The sequence below is a fragment of the Phyllobates terribilis genome, unplaced genomic scaffold (assembly GCF_046119375.1).
Source record: "Phyllobates terribilis strain yellow unplaced genomic scaffold, ASM4611937v1 Scaffold_8__6_contigs__length_399053987, whole genome shotgun sequence".
In the NCBI taxonomy this organism is placed as follows: Eukaryota; Metazoa; Chordata; class Amphibia; order Anura; family Dendrobatidae; genus Phyllobates; species Phyllobates terribilis.
Genome location: NW_027362768.1, coordinates 170,139,861 through 170,160,114, shown reverse-complemented (window position 1 = coordinate 170,160,114; position 20,254 = coordinate 170,139,861). Strand labels below are relative to the sequence as shown.

The window sequence follows — 20,254 nt, the reverse complement described above, 5'->3', positions numbered from 1 at the left end:
TCATCAGCAGCATGCCCAGGCGTTGTTGGGAGGTCATACAGGCACGTGGAGGCCACACACAATACTCAGCCTCATCAGGAGCATGCCCAGGCGTTGTAGGGAGGTCATACAGGCACGTGGAGGCCACACACAATACTCAGCCTCATCAGGAGCATGCCCAGGTGTTGTAGGGAGGTCATACAGGCACGTGGAGGCCACACACAATACTCAGCCTCATCAGGAGCATGCCCAGGCGTTGTAGGGAGGTCATACAGGCACGTGGAGGCCACACACAATACTCAGCCTCATCAGGAGCATGCCCAGGCGTTGTAGGGAGGTCATACAGGCACGTGGAGGCTACACACAATACTCAGCCTCATCAGGAGCATGCCCAGGTGGTGTAGGGAGGTCATACAGGCACGTGGAGGCCACACACAATACTCAGCCTCATCAGGAGCATGCCCAGGCGTTGTAGGGAGGTCATACAGGCACGTGGAGGCCACACACAATACTCAGCCTCATCAGGAGCATGTCCAGGCGTTGTAGGGAGGTCATACAGGCACGTGGAGGCCACACACAATACTCAGCCTCATCAGGAGCATGCCCAGGCGTTGTAGGGAGGTCATACAGGCACGTGGAGGCCACACACAATACTCAGCCTCATCAGGAGCATGCCCAGGCGTTGTAGGGAGGTTATACAGGCACGTGGAGGCCACACACAATACTCAGCCTCATCAGGAGCATGCCCAGGCGTTGTAGGGAGGTCATATGTAGCACCCTGAGGATTCGGCTGCTACAGGGGTATTGCACCTCAACCCAGAGGTGTGATATTCCACTCCCGGGTAAGGATGGAGTGTGGAACTGAGCTCAGATAGACTGCATGCACTACATACATCCCATTTCAGAGGAGCAGGCCGACGGTACTCCCACTTAGAAATGTGCAGGTACAACCGAGCCTGTTCCTGGCTGGAGTGGGAGGGGGGTGGTACATCCCATGTAGTGTAGGGGCAGATAGGGGGAGCAGTCTGGGTAGTGATAGGAGCTCATTGGGTGCTGGTCACCTGAGCTCACACATAGAGGGATATATAAGGAGGGCACCAACTTAGATCAGGGTCAGTCAGCTGCAGAGGACAAGTCAGACGCAGAAAGTGAGTTGGAGAGGAGAGAGAAGGAAACAGCAGCCCTGGAGAGAGAGAGAGAGTGGAGCAGAGAAAGACCCAGAGGGGGAAGACTGAAGGGACCCAAGAACCCAAATTAGAACACCGGGTGAGGAGTCAGCATCAGGGTACCGGAACCCAAGCTGGTGGGGGCAAAAACAATCCCCAGCCAGAGACCGGAGACCGTGGGCAGTGTCTGTCACGGTCACCCACCACATTCACCCCGAAGGCATACCACATGCAGGGTCAGGGAACCCAGGGCCAAGGGTGTCCCAAAAGAAGGCCCGAGGGAGCTGGACCTAGGTGAATCACTGGTGGGGACGGCTGAAGAAAGGACAGAGGGAGAGCTCAGGGCCACGCTCCGGACTTGTTTGGGGGTTGGCTGGATCCAGGACCTGGTGGACGCAGCACGGCTCGGGTGGTCACTAGCAGCTGGAGTGACCAGTACAACATCTGCAGTAAGTAAACACCCTTAACTGCACAACCCGACTCTGTCTTCACTGCCGTCTGCACTACACCACCACAACCCCCATCCTCTGCGCCTGTCCCCTCTGAGGCTATACCCCTCCCGTTGGGGGTTATCCCACCAAGCTGCGCACCCACCATCAGCCTCAGCGGACCCTGCTGCAGCGGCGGCCACAGTGACCGCATCACAACGGGTGGCGTAGTCGACACAAAAGAACTTTTAATAACATCTGTAGGACTGCCACATAACACTGAGCTTGACGCCCTGGGCACGGGGCCGGGTCACAGCCGCTCGGAGACTACAACCCCCCCATCTGATCCGGTGCCGGGTATTCCCCTCAAAAAGGAATATGTCCCAGGGGGCGCGTCAACTTTGGCGTAGTCGGCAGGATTACGTGCCCGCAACACCCGGGTACTGCGTGCCTGAAGAAAAGTGCAAGTTTACCTCAGAAAGAAGTCTCCCGCCGGTTCCGGAGGGTCCACGCCATCGGACTCCATCACCAGTCGTTTCCCGCCGATTGTCCGCCATTTCCAGCTTGTTCCCGCCATCTGCAGAGTTTCCCGCCACTGGGCGACGCTTCCCGCCAAAACCGCAGATTTCCCGCCTTGGAAGAGCAGCGGACGCCATTATGGGCGTGCCAAAGGAGGGCAAGAGGCCACCTCCCATCGTGGGCCAGGACAGAAAATGGCGCCAAAAGTGGAAACCGCCCCCACCAACAGAGACTGTGATGCTGGAGGTGTCTGTCAGCGTGAAAGAACTCCCCCTGGAGCTGACAGTCACCGAGTTGCCCCGGGACCGCCCTCGAAGTGGGAGGAGACGAAAGAAGAGAACAAAGATGGGTGTCGCTTGGAGCAGTCTGGAGCGAGCGCACCCGGAGGCAAGAGGTCTAATGAGGAGTAGCGAAGGAGCTCACCCGGAGATGGAGAGAAAGCAGAACAGCACCGGCCCGCTGGCCAGGAGTCTGCTAGAGACCGAGGAAGGAGGGCAGAGCAGCACCGGCCCGCTGGCCAGGAGCCTGCCGGAAGCAGAGCAGAGCAGAGCAGCACCGACCCGATGGTCAGGAGCCTGCTAGAGTCCACAACCCCGCTAGGTCTAGCGGAGATCCTAGCGCAGCTCCCCCGAGACCGGGAGTGTGCACAAACTGCCCTGGAGGGCCTCGCAAGGAGGATGGCCCGGGTACAGCGTGAGATACTGGCGGAGTGGAGCCGGGAGATGGCCCAGCAAGCAGAGACCAGTCAACGGAGCACGCTACCCTGGAAGAGGAAGCAGACCGCCTCTGAGGATGGCGCGGGAGGACCCAAGGCCGGAGACGGCGCCGAGGAGGGAGCCGAACGCATGGAGGCAGGTAAAGGGGACGCCTATACCCCAAGCCGTGACACCGCTTACCTGCCCCAGCTCCCCGTCGCAGAGCCCGAAAGTCCCCCTGCTGTGCCCGTAGCCGCCATGTCACCGCTATGGACTAGGCCCCGACCGGAAGCCGCCGCAGCGACCCCTGTGACGTCACGCGCCTCGACCTGGAGCGTGACAAAGCAGGAATTGCCACCAGCCTGGTCGCAAGGCCTAGTACCCCCGGGCGCCGCACCACCAACAGTGCCCCCTACCTCCGCGGAGCCCCCGGCCTGGCCGCAAGGCCAGGTAACCCAGGGCGCCGCCGTCCTAACGGTGCCCTTCACCTTCCAGGTGCCCCAGGCCTGGCCGCAAGGCCTGGGCAACCCGGGCGCCATCACCACCGCGCCCGCGCCCGCAATACCAAGGGTGCCACACCTGGGGGAGGACCTCTTCAGCCAGCTCACATGGCCGGACGGGCAGCCCTTCATCTGGCCCGAAGGATACCATGAGCTGGGGCGGCAACAGAGACGAGGGCCCTTGTGTGAGCCCCTGATCCCGGCTCCGAAGCCCGTGACTCGGGTCTCGCCTCCTTTGGAAGACGCACAGTTTGAGTGGGACCCCACCGGAGAAGATCTAATGGGGTTCACTCAGGAAACTCGGGCAGTTGCCGCTGAGCGGACTGAGTGTTGTCGTCAGCAGCTAGCAGAGTTTAAGAGAGAACGGGAGGAGAGGCGGGCCAGAGAACAACAGGCCCAAATCCGGAGCGCGGAGCAGAAGAGCCGGACTAGGAGGAACCCCCGAGCAGCGCACTGTCCCCGCACCATCGGGACGGTGATAAAGTTCAACCCGCAGCATGGGTGGGGCTTTATTCGGGACCGTAACAACCGCGGTGACGTTTTTGTGACCCGCAGAGACGTCGAGTCCCACCTGCCGGAAGGTCACAAAGGCCGTGACCTCTACGTCGGAGACGAGGTCACCTTCACCCGGCACAAGTGTGCCAAAGGACCTTACGCCCTCCACGTACACCGCTTGACGGAGGAGGAGCCAGAGGACCCGGACGGGTCTGAAGCAACACCGTATCACTAAGAAAAAGCAGGAGGGAGCCGTCGTTGAGGACGGGAGTAGAGACTGTATATAGTTGCCTGTCGGGGCACAGTGAACCGTTGCTGTTAAAATAGTCCCCGTAGGGACCAGTGAACTGTTTACCCGTTAACCCCTTCATCCTACAGGCTGAGGACTGTGAGCAGCCATTCCCTTCCCTCTACCTGGCCGAGGACTGAGAGCGGCCAACTTCCCCTGTATATAGTTGCGCTTCCTAAAGCGCCCCCTACCGGTTTTATAGAAAACCAGTTTTTCAAAGAGACTGTCGCACTTTTCCCGGACACACGTTGCACAGTGTCCGGAGGAGGAACCAGAGACAAGAGAAGTCTACGAGAAAGTTTTATCTGATAAGATATGTTATATATATAATGTTTTATATGTTTTATATGTTTATATGAAAAAAAAAAAATTGTATGTTTTGGTGTTTTATGTCTTTACAGCCCGAGGACGTGCTGTGATTTACCAGGGGGGAATGTAGCACCCTGAGGATTCGGCTGCTACAGGGGTATTGCACCTCAACCCAGAGGTGTGATATTCCACTCCCGGGTAAGGATGGAGTGTGGAACTGAGCTCAGATAGACTGCATGCACTACATACATCCCATTTCAGAGGAGCAGGCCGACGGTACTCCCACTTAGAAATGTGCAGGTACAACCGAGCCTGTTCCTGGCTGGAGTGGGAGGGGGGTGGTACATCCCATGTAGTGTAGGGGCAGATAGGGGGAGCAGTCTGGGTAGTGATAGGAGCTCATTGGGTGCTGGTCACCTGAGCTCACACATAGAGGGATATATAAGGAGGGCACCAACTTAGATCAGGGTCAGTCAGCTGCAGAGGACAAGTCAGACGCAGAAAGTGAGTTGGAGAGGAGAGAGAAGGAAACAGCAGCCCTGGAGAGAGAGAGAGAGTGGAGCAGAGAAAGACCCAGAGGGGGAAGACTGAAGGGACCCAAGAACCCAAATTAGAACACCGGGTGAGGAGTCAGCATCAGGGTACCGGAACCCAAGCTGGTGGGGGCAAAAACAATCCCCAGCCAGAGACCGGAGACCGTGGGCAGTGTCTGTCACGGTCACCCACCACATTCACCCCGAAGGCATACCACATGCAGGGTCAGGGAACCCAGGGCCAAGGGTGTCCCAAAAGAAGGCCCGAGGGAGCTGGACCTAGGTGAATCACTGGTGGGGACGGCTGAAGAAAGGACAGAGGGAGAGCTCAGGGCCACGCTCCGGACTTGTTTGGGGGTTGGCTGGATCCAGGACCTGGTGGACGCAGCACGGCTCGGGTGGTCACTAGCAGCTGGAGTGACCAGTACAACATCTGCAGTAAGTAAACACCCTTAACTGCACAACCCGACTCTGTCTTCACTGCCGTCTGCACTACACCACCACAACCCCCATCCTCTGCGCCTGTCCCCTCTGAGGCTATACCCCTCCCGTTGGGGGTTATCCCACCAAGCTGCGCACCCACCATCAGCCTCAGCGGACCCTGCTGCAGCGGCGGCCACAGTGACCGCATCACAACGGGTGGCGTAGTCGACACAAAAGAACTTTTAATAACATCTGTAGGACTGCCACATAACACTGAGCTTGACGCCCTGGGCACGGGGCCGGGTCACAGCCGCTCGGAGACTACAACCCCCCCATCTGATCCGGTGCCGGGTATTCCCCTCAAAAAGGAATATGTCCCAGGGGGCGCGTCACATACAGGCACGTGGAGGCCACACACAATACTCAGCCTCATCAGGAGCATGCCCAGGCGTTGTAGGGAGGTCATACAGGCACGTGGAGGCCACACACAATACTGAGCCTCATCAGGAGCATGCCCAGGCGTTGTAGGGAGGTCATACAGGCACGTGGAGGCCACACACAATACTCAGCCTCATCAGGAGCATGCCCAGGCGTTGTAGGGAGGTCATACAGGCACGTGGAGGCCACACACAATACTCAGCCTCATCAGGAGCATGCCCAGGCGTTGTAGGGAGGTCATACAGGCACATGGAGGCCACACACAATACTGAGCCTCATTGTAACTTGTTTTAAGGACATTACATCAAAGTTGGATCAGCCTGTAGAGTGTTTTTCCACTTTAATTTTGGGAGTGACTCCAAATCCAGGCCTCCATTGGTTAATAAATTTGATTTCCATTGATGATTTTTGTATGATTTTGTTGTCAGCACATTCAACTTTGTACAGAACAAAGTATTCAATGAGAATATTTCATTCATTCACATCTAGGATGTGATATTTCAGTGTTCCCTTTATTTTTTGAGCTGTGTATATATAAACTTTCTAATAATGAGAGATTATAACATGGTGAAAGCCCCTAAATCCTTCACACCAAGTCTAATAGTTATTACAGTGTAAAGCCTCCTGTACCACCCGGACATGGTTAGAAGCTTCCTTACAGGAGGGTATTTACATGTATAGTCCCTATGGACAGGCACTCTCATCATCCTGCTCCGTAGTAGTCGGTGCATAGCTGATGCAGTGTCCACACTTCTCCCCATGGAATATCTGCATGTTCTCACCTGACTACAGTACAGAAATGTCTCCGGTGTAAGCGGCTTCATCGCCTGAGAATGTCATTATAATGATGGGAGAAAGCGGATATGTCAGCGGCGCTGCAATGCCGGAGACGAGGTGTTAGAAATGAGACACACGGGGGGCTGAGCTTCCGGGGGTCGCGGGTTCTGACGGCTGCGTGAGATGAAATAACCAGATTCATATAAAGGTATTTTCTATTATTTAACAAGTGGAAACTTAAAGTAAAACTCCGTTCATCATACAAGGACCTGGGACAAACACCGAAATCACAGCCCCCTTGCGATCCCTGCCACATACATGTGATACATTTCATCAATGAAGTCCTGCTATCAGTTTTGTTAAAATAAAAAATAATAATAAATAAATAGACATTTTTGTAATCTGTTTTTCTTTTCTGATTGTAGAATTTTTTGGTTGCTTTTTTCTGAGCCTGATTATAGTAGAAGCCATCCTGCCGGGATGTGCTATCAGCTTTCTTACTGCGGCCACATAGGAAACAACAGACTGTGGGAGAGTGTTGTGGGAAAGTGCTGAGATCTGTGCAGAGGTCACTGTGCAGGGAGGGGAGAAGGTGAGCTGTGGCATCACCTATTGACTTCAAAGGGAGAGTGTTGCCATGCTCTGTGACATGTGGAGAGACTATTTTGCATGGAGGGGGAGGAGGTGAGCTGTGACATCACCTATTGTCAATGTTGGATCCTGTGATATCTCATTATGAATGGTGGATCCCATGTTATCTACTGTATATAGAGGTGTTATCAGTCATTGTACAGAAGGAGGATGAGCTGAGCTGTGACATCACCTATTGATTTCCAAGGTAGAGTGTTGTCGGCATGCCCTGAGACATGTGCAGAGACCATTTTGTTTGGAGGGGGAGGAGGTGAGCTGTGATATCTATTGTGAATGGTGGATACTGTTTTATCTACTGTAGAGAGAGGTGTTATCAGTCATTGTACAGGAGGAGGAGGTGAGCTGTGACATCACCTATTGTGAATGGATCCTGTCTTATCTGCTGTACACAGAGAGGTGTTATCAGTCATTGTACAGGAGGAGGAGGTGAGCTGTGACATCACCTCTTGTGAATGGTGGATCCTGTGATATCTACTGTATATAGAGGTGTTATCATTCATTGTACAGGAGGGGGAGGAGGTGAACTGTGACATCAGCTATTGTGAATGGTGGATCCTGTGTTATCTACTGTATATAGAGGTGTTATCATTCATTGTACAGGAGGAGGAGGAGGTGAACTGTGATATCACCTATTGTGAATGGTGGATCCTGTGTTATCTACTGTATATAGAGGTGTTATCCGTCATTGTACAGGAGGGGGAGTAGGTGAGCTGTGACATTGTCTATTGTGAATGGTGGATCATGTGTTCTCTACTGTATATAGAGGTGTTATCAGTCATTGTACAGGAGGAGGAGGTGAGCTGTGGCATCACCTATTGTGAATGGTGGATCCTGTGTTATCTACTGTATATAGAGGTGTTATCAGTCATTGTACAGGAGGAGGTGAGCTGTGACATCACCTATTGTGAATGGTGGATCCTGTGTTATCTACTGTATATAGAGGTGTTATCAGTCATTGTACAGGAGGAGGAGGAGGTGAGCTGTGACATTGTCTATTGTGAATGGTGGATCCTATGTTACCTACTATATATAGAGGTGTTATCAGTCATTGTACAGGAGGAAGAGGAGGTGAGCTGTGACATTGTCTATTGTGAATGGTGGATCCTATGTTACCTACTATATATAGAGGTGTTATCAGTCATTGTACAGGAGGAAGAGGAGGTGAGCTGTGACATTGTCTATTGTGAATGGTGGATCCTGTGTTATCTACTATATATAGAGGTGTTATCAGTCATTGTACAGGAGGATGAGGAGGTGAGCTGTGACATTGTCTATTGTGAATGGTGGATCCTGTGTTATCTACTGTATATAGAGGTGTTATCAGTCATTGTACAGGAGGAGGAGGAGTTGAGCTGTGACATTGTCTATTGTGAATGGTGGATCCTGTGTTATCTACTATATATAGAGGTGTTATCAGTCATTGAACAGGAGGAGGAGGAGGTGAGCTGTGACATCACCTATAGCAATGGTTGATCCTGTGTTATCTGCTATATATAGAGGTGTTATCAGTCATTGAACAGGAGGAGCAGGTGAGCTGTGATATTTGCTATTGTCTATGAGATTCCAGCAAAGTCTATAAGATTCCAGGAATCTCATGCACACACCTTGGTTTTTGTTTGATCAGTATTTTGTGCTTTGCATGTTTTATTTTGCAGACTAGAGCATGTCACTTCTTTTAGTGTTTTTTCAGCGTTTTTCACCCATTGGAGGTAATGGGTGGTGAAAAAATGCACCAAAAATGCAAATGTCAGTTTTTTCAGCGTCTTTTGTGCCAAAACCTGGTGAAATAGGATGAGATTGTTTTTCACTGAGTTTTACGTATATGCATAAAGAGACAAAAGGACAGTGAAAAAAACAAACCAAAAATGCACCAAAAAACAAGCAAAATCCTGAACAAACCTTCCTAACAAGAGACCAGGTTTTGCTGCAGGAAAAAAACGCTGAAAAAACGCAATGTGTGAACATAGCCTTAGACAGTCACATGCCTTAAAGAGTGAAAATCCATCTATCACTGCAATTATTCAGGATCTGAGGTGCTGTTTGTAGCTTCCTCACATTGTAAACCATTGTTTCTCTATTGCAAAAAGAATGTTTTTGAACATTGTGTCTTTCTCAATTGTTGCACGCCATGTGGGTGCGAGGCGCGCGGTGTCTCCGCAGGTAGTTATATAGAGGATTAGCGAGCGTCTCGATCACTGATTAGTGGCAGCTGCAGGATTTTGCAGTCGTCGATGCTTCGGCGCGCGGAGTCGCAATGACACATTTCAGTAGGATAATTAACATTCGCACATAGAGATGACATTTCCTCGCAGTAACTTATAACTATCAATTACCTGACAGTAAATATTCACTTTCTACATTAAGGTGCAGCTGACGATTCGCATCCAGGAAGATTCTTATTTTTTCTTCTTTCGTGTAATTCTTTGCATTGGAGTCTCTGAAGTCGTCTTGTCATTTCATCCAACTGTTTCTTGTCTTAAATATTTTAATTTTTTTTTTGTTCACTTTTGCACTAAAATAAAAATTCTATTTTTACAGTGAGTAAAGTAAATAAGTGACTTATTCACAAATATTTCACCTTTGTCAATTTATCTATGGACATTTCTGCTCCGGAAATCGCTGCACAATGTGATAACGAATCATCAAAGATGCACATTTCCTTAGAAATAGAATAGGAGTTCACATCTTAACGTTATGATCCACCATCTGATTGATTTCCTAAATTCAGCTTTTTTTTTATCTCACACAAAGCTCCAAATTCCCCACAAAGACCTAAAATTAAAGTGGACCGGTTACCAACTCAAAAGTGTCCATATTTTGCTCTTATCTTATTCCCGCTACTCCCCTGAGAATTCTGTTTTTTGTTTTTTTAAAATCCGCCATACGATTCCAGAGATATGGGTCTTTTTACCTACTGGCAATTGTTATGATCTTTATAAAGGGGGCGTGGCTCTCAGGATTATCTGGGGGCGTGTCTTTAGGCTGCTCTGCATAGTTAACCTGTAAGCCACGCCCACTTATAAAGACCATAAAAAATTGTCACTAAATAAAAAGGCTCGTATCTCTGCAACCGTATGGCGGATTTTAAAAAAAGAAAAAACTGAATACTCAGTAGAGGAACGGGAATGCAAAACCGAACACTTTTCATGTAGTGACAGGTCCACTTTAAATTATACTAATTTTATGCCTGTAGCCATGACCAGGGGAAGCCTAGAAGCTTACTGCATGGGATATTTAAAGGGATTGTCCACTACTTGGACAATACATTTTTAAATGAAGTAGTCTTGCTTGAAAAATAAAAGCAAGTGCAGGTTTCTTTACAAGAAAAAGTTCTAAGGCATCGTAATAATAACCTGAACCTGACGCGCAGATAAAAGATATCTAAATGTAGATTTCCCCTTTATTTATGCCACATTTAAATAGAGTCTACAGTCACATTGTCAGTCACTGTGTATATTTCTGGAGTTAAAGAAGCATTCCTCCTCCTCCTCCCATCAGAGTTTTTATCCTCTTAATATATTGCAGTCATCATATTATATAGTGCTATTTACTTACAATTGCTCATTTTGCCTTTCTACCCAGCTAATTCTGCTCTTTTCTATATGTAGAAACAGGAAGTCTATTGTCCCTGCATTTATCAGTCCCCTCTTCACCTCCTGTCCCAGCTGCTCCCTTCTCACCCCATAGACTTTTGCAGAGACTCATGACTTGTGCAGAGAAAATCGACCTGTTTCTACATAGGGCTTAGAAGGATTCAGCTCGTCAGTTTTTAATCACGTGATGTCATAGACCTAATGGAAAAGAGAAGAATTATCTGGGTAGAAAGGCAAAATGAGCAATTGTAAGTACACAGTGCTGTATAATATGATGACTGCAATATATTAAGAGGATAAAAACTTTGATGGGAGGAAGAGGAGGAGAAGGAGGAGGGTGAGGAGGAGGAGGGCTTCTTTAAGTATTCTAGATTTTTCTTAAAGTGTTTTTAGGAATGGTGGCCTTTTTGCATTCCCAAGTAATAAGGATTTGCTCAGATCAGGATCTTTTCTCTTGCAGATTCTTCACCATCATCATGCTGTACATGAAATCTCCTACATAGCGAAGGACATTACAGACCACAGGGCTTTTGGATATGTGTGCGGCAAGGAGGGAAACCACAGATTTGTGGCAATAAAGACAGCTCAAGCAGTAAGTATATACTCCACATTATTTAAAGGGATATAATTGTGACATGCAGAAGTAGTGCTGTTGCTTCAAAAGCATCCAGCAACTATAAGAGTTAACACAGTCACAAGAGACAGGGAGTGGTTAGCAGAGCCCCAGGGGGATTGTTGGGAACTTGTTTACTATTCTAGCTGCAGCCAAAAGGAGAAGTGGTGTGTGTGATCTGTATCTCACAGAAGTGCAGGAAAGAGAACAGGATTCAAGTCCAGGGTGAAGCTCAGCACAGGTCAGATACCCTGCACTGTTAGTTCAGGAAGGTTATCATCGGGCAGGAAGATAAGGACTGGAAGGAATTGTGTCACAGGGATCATCTCCCTCATCAAACCCTCCCCCCCTCCATCTCCATGCAGGATAAAGAATGCTGTGTACTATTGAGTCCTTGTGAAGGAAAAGCCTGTTGTTTATGCATAGAAGTGTGCTGCCAAGAGATCTAATCTGTGCTGAATTTTGCTACTGAAGAGACTGACGTTCCTGTGCCTGCTTTAATAGACTGTACTGTAATGAAGATTGTTGCTGTAATATGCTGAATTACACTGGCCGTGCTTCAGATTAAATTCCACTGTTAAATTGTTGAAAAAGACTCTTGTCAGATGTGTCTGGTCAGAAACTGAATTTATTGTGTGCCTGAGAGAAGCTGCAGCACATGGTCTATGGTCGCCCTGAGTAATGGTTCCCCCAGGATTCCAAAGAATTCATGAAACCCGTCTCGCCCCTATCTGAACCTAGCGGCGTGCATGTAACATAATATACAACGTTTAGGTTTCACCCACATTCAACAAGCCATTAAAGAAGTAACATTGGCAGCAATCTTGCAGAGAGCAGAGGGGTTAATATTCTGCTGATGAGTTCCATCTTCAGCTAGGGGGCGACAGAAGCCCTGCCCCTTAATATTCAGTCTTATTGGGCAGAGGGGGGAGGCTCCTGCTGCAGTCAGTTGTCTTACAGCCACACACAGGACAATGAAGAGCTGCTGAGCTGGCTGAGCTGCTGAGCCACAAAAAAGCTGCGGCCGTGGCCAGTATGCCACTGATGCACACTGGTATTAATAGAGGACTCGCTGTAGTGCAATTATTTATGAGGTCCGCACCACTTTATTAATTTGGCACATTTTCTCAGTGGCGTGCGTCTCCTTGACTCGAGTAGCATTTTGGGCATAAAAAGCGCTGGCACTTTGTGTAACTTGATGGGCAGGTGTGGCCACGCACCGTCCCACCTCGGCTCCTCCTCTGCTCCGTCCATTTTGGCAAAGCTGCTTCAAACTGGTGTGAAAACATCAAAAGTTGCAACATTTTTGCTCAACTCTGTTCCAAACTCCATATTCTGTCAAAAGCTTTCATGTGTGTTTCCTTGTAGATAATGTTTCCATAGTTGGATGGAAATGTGTCATCAGAAATGACTTATTGTTCACATACAGTTTTTAGGTCTAATGCATTATTTTAAGAAGATTTTATTACTTCTATATCAGTAACTAGCTTTATATAAAAGAAACATGCAAATCTTACAATGGCCACTAGCCCAAATATTAGACTCACCTCCTCCTCCTCCTGTACAATGACGGATAACACCTCTATACAGTGACATGTAAAGCTTTGGGCACCCCTGGTCAAAATTACTGTTACTGTGAACAGTTAAGCAAGTTAAAGATGAAATGATCTCTAAAAGAGCTAAAGTTAAAGATGACACATTTCCATTGTATTTTAGGCAACAACAAAAAAATATACTGTACATATAGTTATTTTTTTCATTTAAAAATTACAAAAAGGAAAATGGGCTGATGCAAATGTTTGGGCACCCTTGGAGATTTGTGTGCTCAAATAACTTTGACTAAGGTTTCACACCCTAATTAGCCTATTAGGGTTATGGCTTGTTCACTATCCTAGTTAGGAAAGGCCAGGTGATGTAAATTTCCCATCTTTATAAAAACCCAGCCTCCTCTAACCTTCTGCCAAAAACAGCAGCCATGGGTTCTTCTAAGCAGCTGCCTAGCACCTGAAAATGGTGGAGGCCACAAAGCAGGAGAAGGCTATAAGAAGATAGTAAAGTGTTTTCAAGTTGCCCTTTCCTCAGTTCCAAATGTAATTTAGAAATGTCAATTACCAGGAACAGTGGAGGTCAAGATAAGGTCTGGAAGACCAAGCAAAATTTCAGTGAGAACTGCTTGTAGGATTGCTAGAGAGGCAAATCAGAACCCCCGCTTGATTGCAAAAGACCTTCAGGAAGATTTAGCAGACTCTGGAGTTGTGGTACATTGTTCTGCTGTTCAGAGACACCTGCACAAATATGGCCTTCATGGAAGAGTCATCAAAAGAAAACCTCTCCTGCGTCCTCACCGTAAAATTCAGCATCAGCAGTCTGAAAAAGAACATCTAAACAAGCCTGATACATTTTGGAAACAAGTTCTGTCGACCAATGAGGTTAAAATAGAGGTCACAATGCTCAAAGGTATGTGTGGAGAAGAAAGGGACAGAATTTCAGGAAAGGAACATCTCGCCAACCATTAAGCATGGGGGTGGATCAAGCATGCTATGGGGTTGTGTTGCAGCCAATGGCACGGGGAACATTTCATGGGTAGAGGTAAGAATGGATGCAATGAAATTTCAACAAATTCTTGATGCAAACATAGCACCATCTGTAAAAAAAGCTGAAGATGAAAAGATGATTCTACAAATGGATAATGATCATAAACACACATCAAAATCCACAATAGACGACCTCAAAAGGCGCAAGCTGAAGGGTTTACAATGGCCCTCACAGTCCCCTGATCTGAACATCATTGAAAATCTGTGTCTAGACCTCAAAATAGCAGAGCATGCGAGACGACTGAGGAATCTCACAGAACTGGAAGAATTCTCCAAGGAAGAATGGATGAAAATCTCTCAAACAAGAACTGGAAGACTCTTGTCTGGCTACAAAAAGCGTTTACAAGCTGTGATACTTGCAAAAGGGGGCGCTACTAGGTACTAACCATGCAGGGTGCACAAAGTTTTCTATCGGCCCATTATCCTTTTAGTAATTTTTAAAATGTAAAAGATACAAAGGAAATGTGCCATCTTTACCTTTAGCCCTTTTAGAGATCATTTCATCTTCAACTTGCTTAACTGTTCACAATAACAGTAATTTTGACCAGGGGTGCACAAACTTTACATGCCACTGTATACAGTAGATAACACAGGGTCCACCATGTCACAGCTCAGTGATGTCACAGCTCACCCCCCCCTGTACAATGACATATAACATCTCTATATACAGTAGATAACACAGGATGTCACAGCTCACCTCCTCCTCCTCCTGTACAATGACTGATAACACCTTTTTATAAAGTAGATAACACTGGATCCACCATTCACAATAGGTGATGTCACAGCTCACCTCCTCCTCCTCCTGTACAATGACTGATAACACCTCTATATACAGTAGATAACACTGGATCCACCATTCACAATAGGTGATGTCACAGCTCACCTCCTCCTCCTCCTGTGCAATGACTGATAACACCTCTATATACAGTAGATAACACTGGATCCACCATTCACAATAGGTGATGTCACAGCTCACCTCCTCCTCCTCCTGTACAATGACTGATAACACCTCTATATACAGTAGATAACACTGGATCCACCATTCACAATAGGTGATGTCACAGCTCACCTCCTCCTCCCCCTCCTGTATAATGACTGATAACACCTCTATATACAGTAGATAACACTGGATCCACCATTCACAATAGGTGATGTCACAGCTCACCTCCTCCTCCTCCTCCTGTATAATGACTGATAACACCTCTATATACAGTAGATAATACAGGATCCACCATTCACAATAGGTGATGTCACAGCTCACCTCCTCCCCCTCCTCCTGTATAATGACTGATAACACCTCTATATACAGTAGATAATACAGGATCCACCATTCACAATAGGTGATGTCACAGCTCACCTCCTCCTCCTCCTCCTGTATAATGACTGATAACACCTCTATATACAGTAGATAACACAGGATTCACCATTCACAATATGTGATGTCACAGCTCACATCCTCCTCCTCCTCCTGTATAATGACCGATAACACCTCTATATACAGTAGATAACACTGGATCCACCATTCACCATAGGTGATGTCAGAGCTCACCTCCTCCTCCTCCTGTACAATGACTGATAACACCTCTATATACAGTAGATAACACTGGATCCACCATTCACAATAGGTGATGTCACAGCTCACCTCCTCCTCCTCCTGTGCAATGACTGATAACACCTCTATATACAGTAGATAACACTGGATCCACCATTCACAATAGGTGATGTCACAGCTCACCTCCTCCTCCCCCTCCTGTATAATGACTGATAACACCTCTATATACAGTAGATAACACTGGATCCACCATTCACAATAGGTGATGTCACAGCTCACCTCCTCCTTCTCCTCCTGTATAATGACTGATAACACCTCTATATACAGTAGATAACACAGGATTCACCATTCACAATATGTGATGTCACAGCTCACCTCCTCCTCCTCCTCCTGTATAATGACTGATAACACTTCTATATACAGTAGATAACACTGGATCCACCATTCACAATAGGTGATGTCAGAGCTCACCTCCTCCTCCTGTACAATGACTGATAACACCTCTATATACAGTAGATAACACAGGATCCACCATTCACAATAGGTGATGTCAGAGCTCACCTCCTCCTCCTGTACAATGACTGATAACACCTCTATATACAGTAGATAACACAGGATCCACCATTCACAATATGTGATGTCACAGCTCACCTCCTCCTCCTCCTCCTGTATAATGACTGATAACACCTCTATATACAGTAGATAACACTGGATCCACCATTCACAATAGGTGATGTCAGAGCTCACCTCCTCCTCCTCCTCCTGTATAATGACTGATAACACCTCTATATACAGTAGATAACACTGGATCCACCATTCACAATAGGTGATGTCAGAGCTCACCTCCTCCTCCTGTACAATGACTGATAACACCTCTATATACAGTAGATAACACAGGATCCACCATTCACAATATGTGATGTCACAGCTCACCTCCTCCTCCTCCTCCTGTATAATGACTGATAACACCTCTATATACAGTAGATAACACTGGATCCACCATTCACAATAGGTGATGTCAGAGCTCACCTCCTCCTCCTCCTCCTGTATAATGACTGATAACACCTCTATATACAGTAGATAACACTGGATCCACCATTCACAATAGGTGATGTCACAGCTCACCTCCTCCTCCTCCTGTATAATGACTGATAACACCTCTATATACAGTAGATAATACAGGATCCACCATTCACAATAGGTGATGTCACAGCTCACCTCCTCCTCCTCCTCCTGTATAATGACTGATAACACCTCTATATACAGTAGATAACACTGGATCCACCATTCACAATAGGTGATGTCACAGCTCACCTCCTCCTCCTCCTCCTGTATAATGACTGATAACACCTCTATATACAGTAGATAACACTGGATCCACCATTCACAATAGGTGATGTCAGAGCTAGGGTGTAAGTCAGTCTCTTGCTCCCTATATCCATTTGGTTACTGAAAACAACAGATGTAAATCTTCTATTTGTGGCAAGTGTGAACATTATTTTTTTTTAGAAAAAATGAACAAAACATCAAACATTGAACATAAAAACCTTATTTATACAGTCGGTTATTTCTGATGACACCTTCCTTTTAAGGATGATAAAGATGATTTTTAAAAAAAGAAACTCTGTGTTCTATTGTGCTAGGTTCATGCTACAGGAATGTCATTGATCAAAACCTCAGAAAGGTCCATAATCAACATCAGGGGGTGCAGGTATGGGGAAGAGAGGCGCAGGTATGCGGAGAGGCGCAGGTAGGGAGAGGCACAGGTATGGAGAGACGCAGGTACGAAGAGATGCAGGTACGGAGAGGCGCAGGTACGGAGAGGCGCAGGTACTGAGAGGTGCAGGTACTGAGAGGCACAGGTAGGGAGAGGCGCAGGTGCGGAGAGGTGCAGGTACTGAGAGGCACAGGTAGGGAGAGGCGCAGGTGCAGAGAGGCACAGGTACGGAGAGACGCAGGTACGAAGAGACGCAGGTACGGAGAGGCGCAGGTACTGAGAGGTGCAGGTAGGAGAGGCGCAGGTACGAAGAGACGCAGGTACGGAGAGACGCAGGTACAGAGAGACGCAGGTACGGAGAGACGCAGGTACGGAGAGACGTAGGTACGAAGAGACGCAGGTACGGAGAGGTGCAGGTATGGAGAGGCGCAGGTAGGGAGAGGTTCAGGTAGGAGAGGCGCAGGTAGGGAGAGGCTCAGGTAGGGAGAGGCGCAGGTGCTGAGAGACGCAAGTACGGGGAGGCGCAGGTACTGAGAGGCGCAGGTGCGGAGAGGCTCAGGTAGGGAGAGGCACAGGTGCTGAGAGGCGCAGGTGCGGTGAGGCGCAGGTAGGGAGAGGCGCAGGTACCGGGAAGCAGAGGTAGGGAGAGGCGCAGGTAGGGAGAGGAGCAGGTGTGTAGAGGCGCAGGTGAGGAGAGGTGCAGGTAGGGAGAGGCGCAGGTACTGAGAGGCGAAGGTGCGGAGAGCCGCAGGTAGAGAGAGGCGCAGGTGCGGAGAGGCGCAGGTACTGAGAAGCACAGGTAGGGAGAGGAGCAGGTGTGCCGAGGCGCAGGTGAGGAGAGGTGCAGGTAGGGAGAGGCGCAGGTACTGAGAGGCGCAGGTGAGGAGAGGTGCAGGTAGGGAGAGGCGCAGGTACTGAGAGGCAAAGGTGCGGAGAGCCGCAGGTAGAGAGAGGCGCAGGTGCGGAGAGGCGCAGGTACTGAGAAGCACAGGTAGGGAGAGTAGCAGGTGTGCAAAGGCGCAGGTGAGGAAAGGCGCAGGTACTGAGAGGCGCAGGTAGGGAGAGGCTCAGGTACTAAGAGGCGCATTTAGGGAGAGGCGCAGGTGAGGAGAGGTTCAGGTACTGAGAGGCGCAGGTACTGAGAGGTGCAGGTACTGAGAGGAGCCGGTGCGGAGAGGCGCAGGTACGGAGAGACGCAGGTACGAAGAGACGCAGGTACGGAGAGACGCAGGTACGAAGAGACGCCGGTGCGGAGATGCGCAGGTAGGGAGAGGCGCAGGTGCAGAGAGGCGCAGGTACTGAGAAGCACAGGTAGGGAGAGGCGCAGGTAGGGAGAGGAGCAGGTGTGCAGAGGAGCAGGTGAGGAGAGGTTCAGGTGCCGAGAGGCGCAGGTAGGGAGAGGCGCAGGTACTGAGAGGCGCAGGTGCTGAGAGGCGCAGGTAGGGAGAGGCGCAGGTACTAAGAGGCGCAGGTAGGGAGAGGCGCAGGTGAGGAGAGGTTCAGGTACTGAGAGGCGCAGGTAGGGAGAGGCGCAGGTACTGAGAGGTGCAGGTACTGAGAGGAGCAGGTGCGGAGAGGCGCAGGTACGAAGAGACGCCGGTGCGAAGAGGCGCAGGTACGGAGAGGCGCAGGTAGGGAGAGGCACAGGTACTGAGAGACACAGGTAGTGAGTGGCGCAGGTACTGAGAGGTGCAAGTGCGGAGAGGCGCAGGTACTGGGAGGCGCAGGTACGGAGAGACACAGGCATTGAGTGGCGCAGGTAGGAGAGGCGCAGGTAGGGAGAGAAAAAAGTACAGAGAGGCGCAGATGCGGAGAGGTGCAGGTACGGAAAGGCGCAGGTACGGAGAGGTGCAGGTAGGGAGAGGTGCAGGTATGGAGAGGCGCGCAGGTGCCACCTGTACAGACAAAGCTTTACATCCTGCGTGTGAATCAGCTCCACATCTTATCGCCCAGTCTCGGCGGCTGCAGGAGGGGATTTATCATCGGTCCACGCTGGACATCTCTTCTTTCATCCGCCGCTGATTAATAACTTTCCTGCTTTAGTGACATTTTGCGGCACTTTAGCGAGCACCTGATGTTAGCTAAGAGTCAGACATTATTTAGGAAGCGTTTTGTTGCTGTCGCTGCCAGGGAGGAGGTACATGGAATCCCTGTCGAAAAACTAATTTCCAGTATTGTCCTTCAATTTCAGGCTGAGCCAGTCATTTTGGATTTGCGAGATTTATTCCAGCTTATCTATGAACTGAAACAAAGAGAGGAAATGGAGAAGAAAGCACAAAAAGATAAACAGTGTGAACAGGCCGTATATCAGGTAACGTGCCGACCCCGCAGAACGACGGGTCTTGTTCTATCAGCTGCCGGGCTTGATGAGTATCTGGTCGTATCAGCTGTGATATTACAGGGAATGAGAATGAGTTCACTCAGCTAATTTCTAGCAGGATTGGATTAAGGGGTTATCCGACACTTCTCACTTCCACATTAGGAGGTAAGAGGTAGCGCAGGCATCATGCACACCTGGCAGGTATATGACCATGTCCCATATTAATAGGATGAGTGCATGAGACCTGGCAAGTGGCTGCCGGTTGCCAAATCAGTATCGCATCTCACCTCTCAATCGGGCAGCATGATGGCTCAGTGGTTAGCTATGTTGGTTTGCAGCGCAGGGCTCCTGGGTTAAAATCCCACCAAGGGCAATATCTGCAAGGAGTTTTTATGTTCTCCCTGTGTTTGTGTGGGTTTCTCTCAGGTTCTCCTGTTTCCTCCCACACGATAGGAAATTTAGATTGTGAGCCCCAATGGGGACAGTGATATCTGTAAAGTGCTGTGGAATATAAGCAAGAATAATAAATAAAATATTTAAAATTTAATGCCCCAAATTAGCAGGCTTGAGGTGTTGGAGGCAAGACAGTGGTCAAACCACTGCAACAATGGTATAAAGATGTAGAATAGACGTCACAATCATAACCCGTAATCCCATAAAGAC

At 48.8% G+C, this 20,254-nt stretch overlaps 1 protein-coding gene across 12 annotated transcripts in view; it reads left to right on the top strand.

The window, feature by feature from the left end:
• Positions 1-20,254, top strand: part of DAB1 (DAB adaptor protein 1) — a 1,162,683-nt gene that overhangs the window by 1,042,118 nt on the left and 100,311 nt on the right. For all 12 annotated transcript variants that reach the window (XM_073643725.1, XM_073643713.1, XM_073643715.1 and 9 more), the window contains 2 exons: positions 11,256-11,387; positions 19,463-19,582. In XM_073643725.1, coding sequence (XP_073499826.1) covers positions 11,256-11,387; positions 19,463-19,582 — 252 coding nt within the window. The remainder of the gene's footprint in view (positions 1-11,255; positions 11,388-19,462; positions 19,583-20,254) is intronic.